Genomic DNA, 13,789 nt, shown 5'->3' with positions numbered 1-13,789 from the left:
GTGTGTACACTTTTATATTCACGGCTATGACTAGAAGAAATCTTTGGGGAATTCTTCTGTCAGTTAAAGCCAACCGTATTGTACATTATGTTTCTCTAGAACATAACACAAGATGCTACTTGTGTAGGCAGTAGTTTTCAGGGGAAGTGTGGTAAAAATGCACTGTACTAGGAAAAGGCACGATTAAGCCCGTGAAGAACGTTAGAGGTTCCTGACGTGGCACGTGTGGGCAAGAACAGTGCTAAGAAGAGTGTTGGAATTCTGAACTTGACATTTTGTCCTTACTACTACTTCCCATTTAAAGATGAATAGTGTTCTATACAAGATGACTGTGCTGAGAGAACATGGAACTAACTAGATAGAAAAACTCCCCATGTTTATATTTTACCTCCTACTCTCATTATGGACCTGTAAACATACTCCTGGCTCTGTGTTTCCTTATTTATAATCATACATCTTAACTCGGTAGTAGATGATGTTCACTTACCAAAAGGAAAATTTAAAGGTGAAATGTGTTTTATTTGCGTGGTGTTTAATAGTAATCCAGTTGTTGTATAGGCAATGGAAATTTGGAAAGAATCTCAGGAGTCATATTAGCCATTAGTTAGAGCAGGGTTTTATTTAGGTTTGTGAGTTCAGTCTGGAGATCACTGTTTTCCCAAAAAAGGAGAAAACCGTTGCTTGGCCACCAGCCCTTCCCAATCAGAACTGTAACTCCATTTATGTGCGTATGTTTTAAGGGAGTCGAGAAAACTAGGCTTTTTCCATTATTGTGTTGAAAATTAAATCTTTTCATACTTAAAAAAAAAAAAAAATCCTTGGAATCTACCAAAATCCTGAAACAGGTTAAAGGGAAGCAGAAAGCCGGGAGAAGGGCTACTATACACTGTAGTCAGGCATTGGACCTGTACTGTATTTCCCCAAAAATAAGACCGGGTCTTATATTAATTTTTGCTCCAAAAGACGCATTAGGGCATATTTTCAGGGGATGTCGTATTTTTTCATATACAACAATTGACATTTATTCAGATACAGTCATGCCATGTTCTTCTGGAACATTGTCATAACGTACTAAATGCGTCCATCTGGCTGAGATCTTAACTGGGGCTTATTTTCGGGGTAGGTCTTATTTTCGGGGAAACATGGTATTTGATCAGGCAGGTGTCAGCACCTTGGGTAGTGTTAATGTCAAGGAATTTCACATTCCCTCACCCCATACAGCTGCTGTAATTGCTGTTTCAAGAAGTGCTAAATAGTTAAATTTTACCAGTCAGTTGAACTGTTATATTTATTTGCTGCTGGTAAGGTAAGGTTTTATTTTAATACAGTGGGGGATCTGAGAATCAAAACCTGCCCATTTTAACAGTTATTCTCCATTAGGGGTTTTAATGTATGTACGAGTATTTATGCATTTGAAGAGAGAATAAAACACCACCTCCATCACTACAACCCTCCTGCCCCCCGAAAAGGAAATGAAGTGCAGAGAGGGGAGAACATTAAGGTTCTAAAATAATTATCTGAGCCAGTTAAACACACCTGAGGGAGCTAAAGTAGCTCCTGCCAATAATAACCAGCTCAGTGGTTGGGAATGGGAGTGGAGGGAGCATTTATATAGTTAGGAAAGAAACCACCCAGGAATTTCGTAATTTTAGTCCCTTCTCCTCCTCTTACCCCAGTCTTCAATCTACACGATCATGCTCAAGCAAAAACAGAAGATTGTGGGCACGTAGTTTCAAAACTAATTTCTACAAAGTTAGACCTGCTCTCTAGGTGTTTTTTGGTTGGTTGGTTGGTTCATACTTCTAATGGTTCATATCCCATATTTAAGATATGTGAAAGCGTATCATAGAAATAATCTGGGGACATATAATAAAGATAAATTTGAAGTAAATTGTTTATAATTTTCTCCTTTTCTGAACTGACGTTTCCATTAGTTTTTAGTAGTGGCTTTTGTTAATTTCAGCTTTCACTTTCCTGGTGATGAACTTTTAAGAATGACATTATAAATAGTTCATGAAATTAAAACTTAATTTGAAATTAAAACCTAGAGATGCTAACTTTTGAGGGATTGCTGTTGATCGTTACTAAAATGAATTTGGTGTTAAACTTTTCAAAACCTCATTCTGAACTACTTTTCCTAGACCAAATAATGTTGTTATGGAGTTGAATAGACTATTCAAAATGATAGGCGTTTCTCTGCTTCCACCGTCTTCCTAATATACCACATAGAATTTCTTTTATCAATCCTCATCGATTACAGGCAAGCTGAGAATGTCGTATCAAAGTTCTTCTTATCTTATCTTGGCTTTATATAAAGGCAGCTCTTGGAAATAAGAGTTTATTTTTGTGGGGATAACATGTAACGTACATTCAAGATTTGCTAAAGAAGTTTAAACTACTATGTTTAATTTTTACAGGAAATGTATCAGTTTTACATGTGAAAATGCATTTTATAACTCTCTGAAAGCTGTATAGCTTAATGCCTACAACACCCACCTGTTTTTTAAAAATTGTCATTATGGGAAATGCTCAGAAATACCCCATATCTGCCTCGCAGTTTTAATCTGGCATTTTACAGAAATTATACATTGCTGTAACTAACTTTTGCCTTAGAATGTTGAGCCAAAGGGATATTAAGTTTCCAGAAGAGACTTTAATTACAAATAGAAAGCATTTCTATGCTAAACTCTGGTGGACAAACTGTTCTGGTTAAATTGCTGTGAAATTTACCTCTCATACAAATTTTAAGTTAAAAATTTTGGAAGGTGGTGTGCTTTGCAGGTTGTTTAAACAATGAGGCAATACCAAGATCTGTTGTTGTATACTGGTGTGACTTGGTTTTTAAAATATAATGGAGACAATTGGAGCTTATTTAAAAATACTGTTAAAATAGCTACAGTGTGTGCTGTTAAATTGTTTAAACAGAAAGGAGCCATGTCCTTTTATTGTGCGTGATCACCCAACCTACCTTTCTTGAATACCATCTGTTCTTACTCATGTGCCTTCTACACCGTAATTTCCAGTTCCAGTTCCTTTCCAGAGATTGTTTCTTCATTTCTTCTAGACCTTCTGTGTGTCAGCTGCTCAGCTAGTGGGTGACTAGAGGATTGAAACTTGGTGTTCTTACTAAGCAAGATCTAGCGGGTTGGATTCTCTCTTTGATTTTTAGTGATCTGGTCTAGTTTTGCCTTGCATTTGAGAATTCCATTCTTGAATGAATTTAGGTCAGTTGAACCTAAATTTAGAACCAAGTCATCTTTGCTTCTCCCTAACTCTCTGAAAACTATTCTGAGGATGGCCCATAAGTTAATGTCAATCTCAGGCAAGGAGGTGTAGCCTACAGGATAGATGTTTGGAAATGATCTGCACTAAAGATAAATTAGTTACTGAGACAACTGTATCCAGACTATTGTACCCTGAAGCCAGACCAAAACTGAGCCGTGCCCTTTTCTGTAAGGAGAGGGTTCTAGGCAGTGTTGCCCTAGCATTTGCACCTAAAAGTATATGTATTGATCTGCTCTGCTCGGGCTATCATAACAAAATGCTATAGAATGGGTGGCTTAAACAACGCCAATTTATTTTTCTGGAGGCTAGAAGATCAAGATCAAGGTCTGGCAGGGTTCAGTTTCTGGTGAGACTCTTCCTGGTTTGTAGATTGCCTTCTCAGCTCCTCACCATGGCCTTTTCCCCTGTGCTCCTCCACAGAGAAAGTGGGTGTAGGGGGAGGGAGCTTTCTCTTGTCCTTCTTACAGAGCCACTAACCCCATCACGAGGGCCCCACCTTCATGACCTACCAAATGCCCCATCTCCATATCCCATCTCGTTGGGGTTTAGGGCTTAAACATGAATTTGGGGCGAATACATACCTACAGTCCATAACAGTATGTATACTTTTTCTTGGTGGGCTTTGAGAGAGATTTTACGAGTTGCAGAATTATCTTTCCCCCAGGGTGTGTCACTTTGTTTTAAGGTCGAAGATATTGTGGAATAAATACTAAATTACAATATGGAGTTTGTAAATATATTTCACTAACGATGGAGGATTTTTGTCTGTATGTAAGATTTGGTTATAGTTATTTCCCTTGACATTTCTTCTTAAGTAACTAGGATCCAGCTTTTTTTTCCCGTAGTGCTTCTGACATTTTGTTTTTTTTCCTGTAAACTTTACAGTTCAAACTGAAATGCAGCTTGTCTGTGCTTTTGTCTTGTAAGATTTTATAGGGCATATTTGTCATGTTTTGTGGAGGGAAAAAGAATGCTTGCTTTAACTGATGCAGATATACATTTTACTTTTTTAAATAAGTATTTCTTTTGTGATATTGGTTACTACCATTATATAAACATCTAAAGATTACCAACAATTATAAAACAAATATAATTATGTATATCAACAATCTAGTTGAATCTCATAATTATAAATTTATGACTCAATAAAATTTAATTTCTATAAATTCACTTTTGAAATAGGACCCATACCACAATTTTACATAAAGTTAAAACAAGTATTTTGGCTGGTATTCTAATAGGCATTTCATAATTTCATCAGATTATTTAAAATTCCACCAGCCTATCAAATGTTTAGTAGCTTCCTACATGTGTAAGAATTACATTTTGAGACCTGAAAATATTTATCAAAATTTTTATATTAAATGAATGTTAAATTTCTTTAGGATTTGCCTAGATCTGCTCTGATACCTAAGGATCTGTCACAGCTGTCCATAAAAGTTTTAGAGTCTCTTTAAGATTATAGTGGGATTTATCCAGTGAGTGGTCATATTATAAGTGTGTGTGTGTGTGTGTTTATGTGTGTGTGTGTGTGTGTTTATGTGTGTGTGTGTGTGTGTGTGTGTGTGTGTGTTTTCCAGATGTTGCAAGGTCTAGGAATAATCAGTTTTGTCTTCCTCCTTCCTTCTTCTTTTAGCTATTCTAAAATATCTTCATTTCATTTGTTCCAAAGTAGTAAATTATTTCCGCTTAGAATTAAAATTTATGCCAGAAATAAAACTTTCAGCTCATTTTGTGTTTTAAGTCAGTTTCAGACTACCTTGCAGTCATTTTCAGTTTAGACATTATAAAAATAGATTTCTTATAGTACAGAATAAAATTCAGCATCTCATTACATATAGATTTTTATGTGGAGGATGGTTTCTTGAAATAGGCTTTTTCCTGATCTTTTTCTATCTTTCAGGCATTGAAAAGAAGAACACTTTGGTCTTTTAACTCAGTGGTACTTTATAATACACTATTCTTCTTGTCACTGTAAAAAATTGATACATGGGTAAAAATATCTTTTTTATATCACAAATAAATTGAGCTTGTTATAGTCCCCTCTCTTCACTTTCAGGAAGAGGCAGAAATCCAGGCAGAACTTGAACGTTTGGAAAGAGTCAGAAATCTTCACATTCGAGAGCTCAAAAGAATAAATAATGAAGATAATTCACAGTAAGTCATTATTTGTATTTCAGTTTTACATGATAAAAGTCTTTCTCCTCTGTGCAGAGCATAAACAAAAGATTCCCTGTTGAGGGGCTTCTTGTCACACTTAGAAAAAGATCCAGAGAGTCCTTGCACGGCTCAGAAGGTGTTTCCTGGTCTTGTCTGGCCAGCTCACCACCCCATCTCTCTCATTCTCCCGTCACTTATATGTCATAGACATGCTGGCCCCCTTGAACTTGTCTAGCACAGTCCCATCTCAGAAATTTTGTGCTGGCCAGTGCCTCTGCCTGAAATGTTCCTCTAAGTACCTGAGTGGCTTACTCCTTATTTCCCCCCAAGTGGTCATTAGAGAGAGCATCCCTCAGCGACCCTACCTAAAGTAGCAGTCCTTACCTCACACCGTTCCCTCTCAGTGTCCTTACCTTGCTTTATTTCGTAGCATTTATCATTATCTGATTATAAGTTTATATTTCAGTTACTTACCTGTGTCTTCCCACTAGAATATAAGCTACATGAGAAGAGGGACTAGTTACATTTTTGCTGCATCCCCAGAGCCTAGACCAGTGCCTGGCATGCCATTAACAGTTGTTGACAGAATACCAAGGTTAATGTGACAATAGTGAAGGAGAAATTATTTCAACTAAAGGGATTTCAGTAAGCCATGTATTCAGCATTATGCAAAACGACAAGAATTGGAAAAGTTGAAGTTACAGTCTCTGTCCTTAATCCCTGGTTATAAAAACGAGTGCTATAGATATTAAATGTTAAAGAAATTCAAAGAAGGGAAAATATTTGTGGGCTGGTGGGAGCTTTATGAAAAGATAGAAATTAAGCAAGGCACTGCTTGGGTTTAATCGATGTAGAAGAGAGAAAGCGTGTCTTTTTACACTTTATCTTTAATGTAATTTACAGCTTTGTGACCTAATGAGAATATCAGAATTGAAAGTGGCCACCTTCAGCTGTGAAATATTAATATCTTACTTAAAAGGCCTATTTGTGATAATCTGGGTCTGTATAATTCGTACATATACAGATCATTCCAGTGTATAAGGTGATAAAATAATGTAGTTATGGAATAACCTAAATTGTACCAGATGAAAATTCTAGTAGAACAGAACAGAACTAATTAATTTGTTATTCTGAAAATTATGTTCAAACATTTTTTTGGATATGTAATAGTATTGTCTGTGAGTGGTGTTTTTTTTTTAGTTTTTTTTTTTTAATTAGGAATTAAATTTTATTTGTAGAAGTCAAAAACAGTAAAATTTAATCGTGGTTGAAGGCCAATTTATAAATATAATTATTTTTAATCATGTCAATACTGTAAAGTTTTGATTAACCATAACTCCTAATATAAAAGTACAGTTTTGCAAGGGAAATCACTCCTGCTGAGTAGATAGGGGTTTTCATAAAGCTCTTGGCAACACAGTAGTTGTTAGGTCTATATCACAGTGCTATAATTGGTCAGAAGTATGGGACAGAATTCGAAATTAGCAGTTGAGTAAGAAATAGCTAGGAGTAGACATAAGAGAGTAGAATTTTATTGTGGAGGGAACCTTTTTGTGTGTGTTTTCATGTGCCTGAGTGTTTTTTTCCCCACCCTTAAGGTTCAAAGATCACCCAACGTTAAATGAAAGATATTTATTACTTCATCTGCTTGGTAGAGGTGGCTTTAGTGAAGTGTATAAGGTAATGTAAATCTTTTTCTGTTCTTCACATGAAATGTGTATAGCAAAGATACAGGAGTGCAGGTTTCCCCTGCTATCCAAAAGAAAGCTTTCCTGTGAAAGCTTTCATGAGCCCAAGTAGCATAAAGCTAAGAAGCAGTTACCATTAATTTATATGGAAATTTTTTCAACTGTTCCCAGCCCCAAAAATTAACCTACCAAATCACACCAAATACGCTTAATTACATCCAGTTTTATGTTAAGTGTAACACCCTTACGAACTCTCTTAGGCTTTTCTGATACCTTAGGACATATCTTGCTAACAGATGCACAAAGTAAATCAAAGTAAAGCACAGCTGCTCCCAGGCACAGTTCACAGCTATGGCGGCTGGAGGCTGAGATGCTGAGTGTGGTGCCGGGGCCGGAGCTTGGTGGGGCCCTTCTTGCTGCGCGGGATGTGCGCTGCCTCTGTAATACCTTGCTGCAGAGCAAACACTGAGTGCTGTGTACGCTTTTTGCCTTTTTTCGTAGAAGCGAAAATCCTCTTTAGATTTCTTTCAGTTAGCGAAAACAGTACAAATGTAGGTCTTTTGTAAAAGCAAAGGGGCGTAACACAAACTATCAAAAGTGGGGGGTACCTGTGTTTGGTTAAGAAGTACTTGTCTTTTGTTTATTGATTTTATGATTGTTTTGACGGATTTTCTGTCCTGACTCTCATTACAAAAGAGTCTCTGGTGGCTTATGTTGTCTTATCTCTAGAATCTAAGGACTGTCCTTGGCATCTGCCCAGCCCTGCTGGCATTTGGTACCTAGTTACCATTAGCCAGTTCGATCCAAATAATAACAGCCATTGGAATCAAGATAGGCAGAGAGTCACTTAATATCACACATTTGTGGGAAGACTGTACACTGTATATGTCAGAAGTGTTACATGTCCTGAATTTACTCAAATTTCTACCCATTTTAAGGCCAGTGTTTCTCAAATGTGTATGTGTAAGTGTAGACATTTTTACTCACTGTCATGCAGGGTGTCAGGCGGGGTCTCTAGTCCTGCTCCCCACACAAGAACGCAGGATATGGTGAGGCCAAACAGGAACATCTATGGAGCCATGGATAGGGGAGTCACACCACTATGGTTGCACTGGCAGCTGGGTTGGAGACACAGGCAGCAGGAGCCACACGATCTGCAACCTGTCGTCCGCTTCTCTGCCAACCAACCAACCCCACTTGCTAACTGCAATCTGCTGTGCTAACTGCAATCGCTCTTGCAGGCTCAGCCACCATCTTCTTGCTAGCCCCCATTTTCTGCTAGCGAAGCCACAGCAGTTATGTTAGTGGCCCATGGCTCACTGGTTACAGCTGACGGCCAACTAGACACAGCTGATGGCCATCCAATCACAGTTGATGGCCATTTACTACCTGAGCCAACACCTTTCCACGTGAGGCCGAGAGCCTGGAAACTGCACTCCTAGCTCTGTTCCCACACTCACCATGTTCAATGTTTTATACTTTACTTTTTTTCCACTTTACATTGTATCTTTCTGCCCAACCTTTAATAATATTGTAGTTCCTAAGGTCTCTTATTCTGTATTCTCCTTTTCAAATATATGCCCTCCCATTCCCGGAGTTATCATCTATTTGATTTCACCCTCAGATGTGTGTGGGTCGCATACTTTCCTTCTGAGCTCCATGCCTGTTGATGTACATGACTTAGTCTGTTCACCTTAAGTGGGTGCTTCATAGGCCCTGCAAACCTATATCTGAATTAGAAGTTATTTTCCTCTTCTCCAAAACAAAACCCCTTCTTCTCACACTGCTCCCTACTTCAGTACATAGCATCGCTATTCACCTGCCCAGTCCCTCAAGTGAAAAACATAAAAGCCATCCTTCACCTGACCTTTCCCTTAATTCCCTTCCCCCAGCACATCACCATGGTGCCCGCTGTTATTAATGTCGTTAAACTCTCCTAAATCCCACAATGACCCTTCCTGTTAGGGCCTCCTTGTCTCATTTGCATCGCTGCCCGAGCCTCCTAGCTGATCACCTTCCTTTGGGCACTAAGTTTCCCCAGGTCACTTAATGTATGCTGCAGCGGTAGGAGCCTTTTTGTAATGTGCAATCTGATCATCTCATGCCCCTGCTTATAAGCCCAGCCACTTCCTATTTGCTCTTAGTTAGGATTAAGGTCAGACTCTCCCTTAAACTTCAGTTCCTAAAGAAGCCTTCCCTGTTGGTCTGCCTTTTATAAGCCCCTTGTGATACTTTGTGCTTCGTTATATATTAGTGTAGTTGGCGGTTAAGAGGTTGGGTTCTGAAGCCAAATTGGCTGGGTTTGAATCCTGACTAATTCTGACTGCTGTTAACTAACTGTATAAACTTGGGCTTATTACTTACTATCCTCTGCCTCACTGTCTTCATCTGGGACTAGTAACAGTACCTGCATCATAGGATACTGGTAATGATTAAATGAGCTGTCACCAGTAAATCACGTAGAACATTGGTGCTTCGTAAATGTAAGCTCATCAGATTATTATTAGAAGTTCTCTCTGTTCAGTCAGACAAGGACTGTGCCTTTGGGGTTTACTAAAGACATCCTGGATTATTCTGACTGGGAAAAATTAAAAATTACGGAATTCCAATTCAGAGAACATCAATTCTGATTCTGGTTCAACCATGAACTATGTTTTGTTTTTGTTTGAACTTGGATAAGCAATCAGCATCATGGGCCTCACCCATCAGGAGTGATGAGTGAACGCTCTTCCAGTTTCTGTATCTCTGATTCTAATCGTAGATCATCTCATGCACTGTAATGGTTGAAGTAGGCTTACCCAGATCACAAGGTAAAAAAGACCCTAATAGCTCAGCCGGAGAGTTGCCCAGTTTCCGAGCCCACTAATCACAACAACCCTTTGCCACTACCCAATAGTACTTCCACTGTTTTTAGCCCCACAGATAGGGGCTAAAAGCAGCTTTTTCTTTTTGAAGAAAGGCTTATAGAAATTAGAAAATGCAGATTGGGGCCAAATGACTTGGACCTTCAGTACTGACCTAAATACTAACGACTCACTCCAACCCTCATAAAGCCCTTTCCTGGTTCCCAGGTCCATTGAGAAACAAAGCAACAGGTTGTAAGCCAAAATGTATAGACTTTTATTTATATCAAGGTGGAAAATACTGAATCAGTTGCTTAGTGAGTACCGTGTTAGCTTTATTGAAAGGTATTCTTTCAATTCTCCCAATCTTGGGAGAAAGATATGTCAATTTATAATTATTATAATCAATATCATTGATAATAACTTTTTATTAGTATACTTGAATTTTTATTTTCATCTGTTATCCTTTATTATGATTGCCTTTGAATTTTATATTTTATGCTCTTTTTCTTTCTCTCACATGAACTTTTAAAATTATTTTCTATTTCTTTAAACCCAATGCTTAATAATAGAATGTTTATTGGATATTTACTATGAGTCATGTGTTATTCTAAACACTGTGTATGTTTCACCCCATTTAATCCTCTAGTGTAGAATATACACGACAATTTTTGGTGATCATCTCTGCTAAAATTACATATAGTTCAATCACAACCCAAGCTTTATAAATGAGACTGAGGCTGAGACAGAATATCAGCACAAAGTCATGCAGCTGATAAGTTTATCTGACTCCAAAATTAATATTCTTCATTACTCCATCCTATATTATTTCTGATCTCATGCTTTTATAATTTTGTGACCAGCAGTTTATACCTACTGCTTATTTTTTAGGTTAAATTGGTGGGGAGAATGGAGACTGGGGACCTTCTTTCTAATAAATGTATAAGCGTTTAAGTTTTCTTAAAGGGGCACTTTGTATATAAATCACAGTAGAACCTAAATTATTAAATCTCTTTTTAATGACTTCCTTTTTTTTTTTTAAAGGTTAAAAATCACTTGAAGCCTTAAAAGAATCCTGTTCATTCTTTATTTTGTTATTTAAGAAATAGGCTGGTGATTTAAATGAACCGGTATAAAACACTGTTTTTGAGACAATCAAGGAAAATCGAAGGCAGGTTGTATATTAGATGAGGTTAGGAATTATTGATGTCATTAGGTGTGATAATGATACATGGTTAATGGTTATGTTCTGTTTGAACAGTCTCACAGTCAAAACTTAGAATTTTTTAAAACAGTTGGGAAATTGTTAGGAACTTGTTAATTTTCAACGAAGTGGGGAATTGCTAGGAAAAGCTAGAGAAAAAAGGTTTGCTTAAACCAACCCACAAAAAAAGCATTAGAGCCATCTGTTTTCCTGGTTACTTACTGCTACTGCCAGAATAGAGGGGCAAGTTTATATTAAAAACAAAAAATAACTTTATTATTTTATCTTGATTTCAGTATATTAGCATTTATAAAATTTGAATGTGAAATTGACTTTAAAGTTTTCTCTGACTTAGCACCATGGAATTTGTATCTTGTTTCTGATAATGTGTCATTGAACTATATACAACTTTAGCAGAGATGGTCACTGAAAATTGTAGTATATATTCTAATTCCCTATTGCAAAAATTATCACCAAAATTTTTGTTTAGATCTCTTTAGCTGTTCAGTGGTCTTTGGTCCTAATTCTTCTATGACTTAATCCTAGGCTTTTGACCTTTATGAACAAAGATATGCTGCTGTGAAGATCCATCAGCTTAATAAAACCTGGAGGGATGAAAAAAAGGAAAACTACCACAAGTAAATATTAATACTTCATGGTTTTTATCAATTGAAAATACATTTAAGGGTCATGGGGAATTAATATACTCTCTCTTCCCGCAGACATGCTTGCAGAGAGTATAGAATACATAAAGAACTGGATCACCCCAGAATAGTTAAACTCTATGATTATTTCTCCTTGGATACAGATACGTAAGTAAATATAAGGATTTAGTTTTTAAATAAAGATATGTTTGCTTTTGCTTTTCCTATTCTGTTGTGATAGTATAAGTATCTTCATTTTTCCATTGTGATTCTGAATTATTGGACAGTATTTTATGTCTAATTTTTTTCTTTTCTCCATTCTAGGTTTTGTACAGTGTTAGAATATTGTGAAGGCAATGACTTGGATTTCTATCTGAAGCAACATAAATTAATGACAGAGAAAGAAGCTAGGTCTATTGTAATGCAAATTGTAAATGCACTAAGATATCTCAATGAAATCAAACCCCCTATTATACATTATGATCTTAAGCCAGGTAATTAGCAAAATGTGTCTAAATAATTCTTACACTCTAAAGAGTACAGTTTTTAAAAGTCGTATTTATTAAGTTACCTAAGAATATGCTTTTTGGTTTAGTTTTTTAAAGTTAATGGAATACTAGTAGATTTTAAAGTGTTTTTGTAATAATCACCTTTTAAAATTACATTTTAATTATATTTAAAAATTTAAATATATATTGACTTCCCAAAAGTTAGCTTAGGTAGTAAAGATAATGTTTTTCACCTATGTACCACTAAAAGAACCTTATATTTTGTTTTTAGGAAACATCCTTCTGGTAGATGGAACAGCATGTGGAGAAATCAAGATCACTGATTTTGGTCTGTCCAAGATTATGGATGATGATAGCTATGGTGTAGATGGAATGGACCTAACTTCCCAAGGGGCAGGCACTTACTGGTAAATGTATTATGAAATATATGAAAATTGTCTAAATTAGTGACAAGGCTTTTTTGAGAGTTTAGTTTTTCTTTCACATACCTTTGAAATTGTCGTGGTGAGGGATTAATATGAAGTCTACTCTCGCCAGTCCTCTTTTCTCCTCTGGTCTTAACTAGAGGGAAACAGGGCATTAGCAAGTAACTTCAGTACCTACCCAGAAACGCCCAACATGGAGAATTTGAGGATTTTCTTCTATGATGTTAGAGTGACGTTTATCATGCAAATAATACTTATATCAATATAGCATCTTAATTATTACAAGCAATAAGCACAAAGTCCTCTCTGTAGAGATTTTGTGGAGATGGATGTTTTGTTGATCATGGGTGGGAGAGGTACTTGGCATATTCTTGGCCTTTAGACTTGCCTCTCAAAAATACCTTTTATTGGCTTCATACATATAGATACAACTCTAGATAGAAATATAGATTCACAGACGTAAGTCTAAATGAATGTTATTGCCTTCAGAGTTACCTAGGTGTGGACAAGAACTACTTCAGTGTAAATTGTCACACTTCTTGTCAAATTCACCAAAGTGGAGAACATAGACTATAAAATTTCAAAACAATCTTAGTGTTCAGAATAAAGTAGCTGAGCAAAAGGAATGAAATTTTATTTGGAAGAGAAGTAACTGTACTTAACTTCATTGAACAGGATGGTGACTACAAACATAAATGTGACGTTAGGGATTCCAGAACAGTCTTCACACAGTTAGGCCAGTTCCATAAGATACCACAGGTCTGTGTGGACTGTACTTTTCATAAACAGGGATTGGTCATGTTCATGTATTCTTTTAAAACCATTATAAAGTTTCAAATTCTGCTTGTGGCATTTTCTAGGAGTATACATAAGATAATGTCATGAATTTCTTTTTCATTTTTAAAGAAAATTGTCATTCAGACTAATAGCCCCCTAAAAGTCAGTATCTTCAATCAGTAGTGTTTAGACTTTTTTTTTTTAACAACAAGCCTCCTTTTTTCACAACAAAGTCTTAGAATTTTAATAAATAA

General features: G+C 36.5%; 1 protein-coding gene across 2 annotated transcripts in view; it reads left to right on the top strand.

Moving 5' to 3' along the window:
• TLK1 (tousled like kinase 1) overlaps nt 1–13,789 on the top strand; it is a 124,563-nt gene that overhangs the window by 99,853 nt on the left and 10,921 nt on the right. For both annotated transcript variants that reach the window (XM_019727410.3, XM_088794489.1), the window contains 6 exons: nt 5,345–5,442; nt 7,044–7,125; nt 11,727–11,818; nt 11,903–11,992; nt 12,149–12,318; nt 12,605–12,740. In XM_019727410.3, coding sequence (XP_019582969.1) covers nt 5,345–5,442; nt 7,044–7,125; nt 11,727–11,818; nt 11,903–11,992; nt 12,149–12,318; nt 12,605–12,740 — 668 coding nt within the window. The remainder of the gene's footprint in view (nt 1–5,344; nt 5,443–7,043; nt 7,126–11,726; nt 11,819–11,902; nt 11,993–12,148; nt 12,319–12,604; nt 12,741–13,789) is intronic.

Source organism: Rhinolophus sinicus, chromosome 17 (assembly GCF_057876585.1).
Source record: "Rhinolophus sinicus isolate RSI-liver-muscle chromosome 17, RSI-T2T, whole genome shotgun sequence".
Lineage (NCBI taxonomy): Eukaryota > Metazoa > Chordata > Mammalia > Chiroptera > Rhinolophidae > Rhinolophus > Rhinolophus sinicus.
Note: the sequence above shows the minus strand (reverse complement) of the source record. Positions and strands in the feature narration are given on the sequence as shown.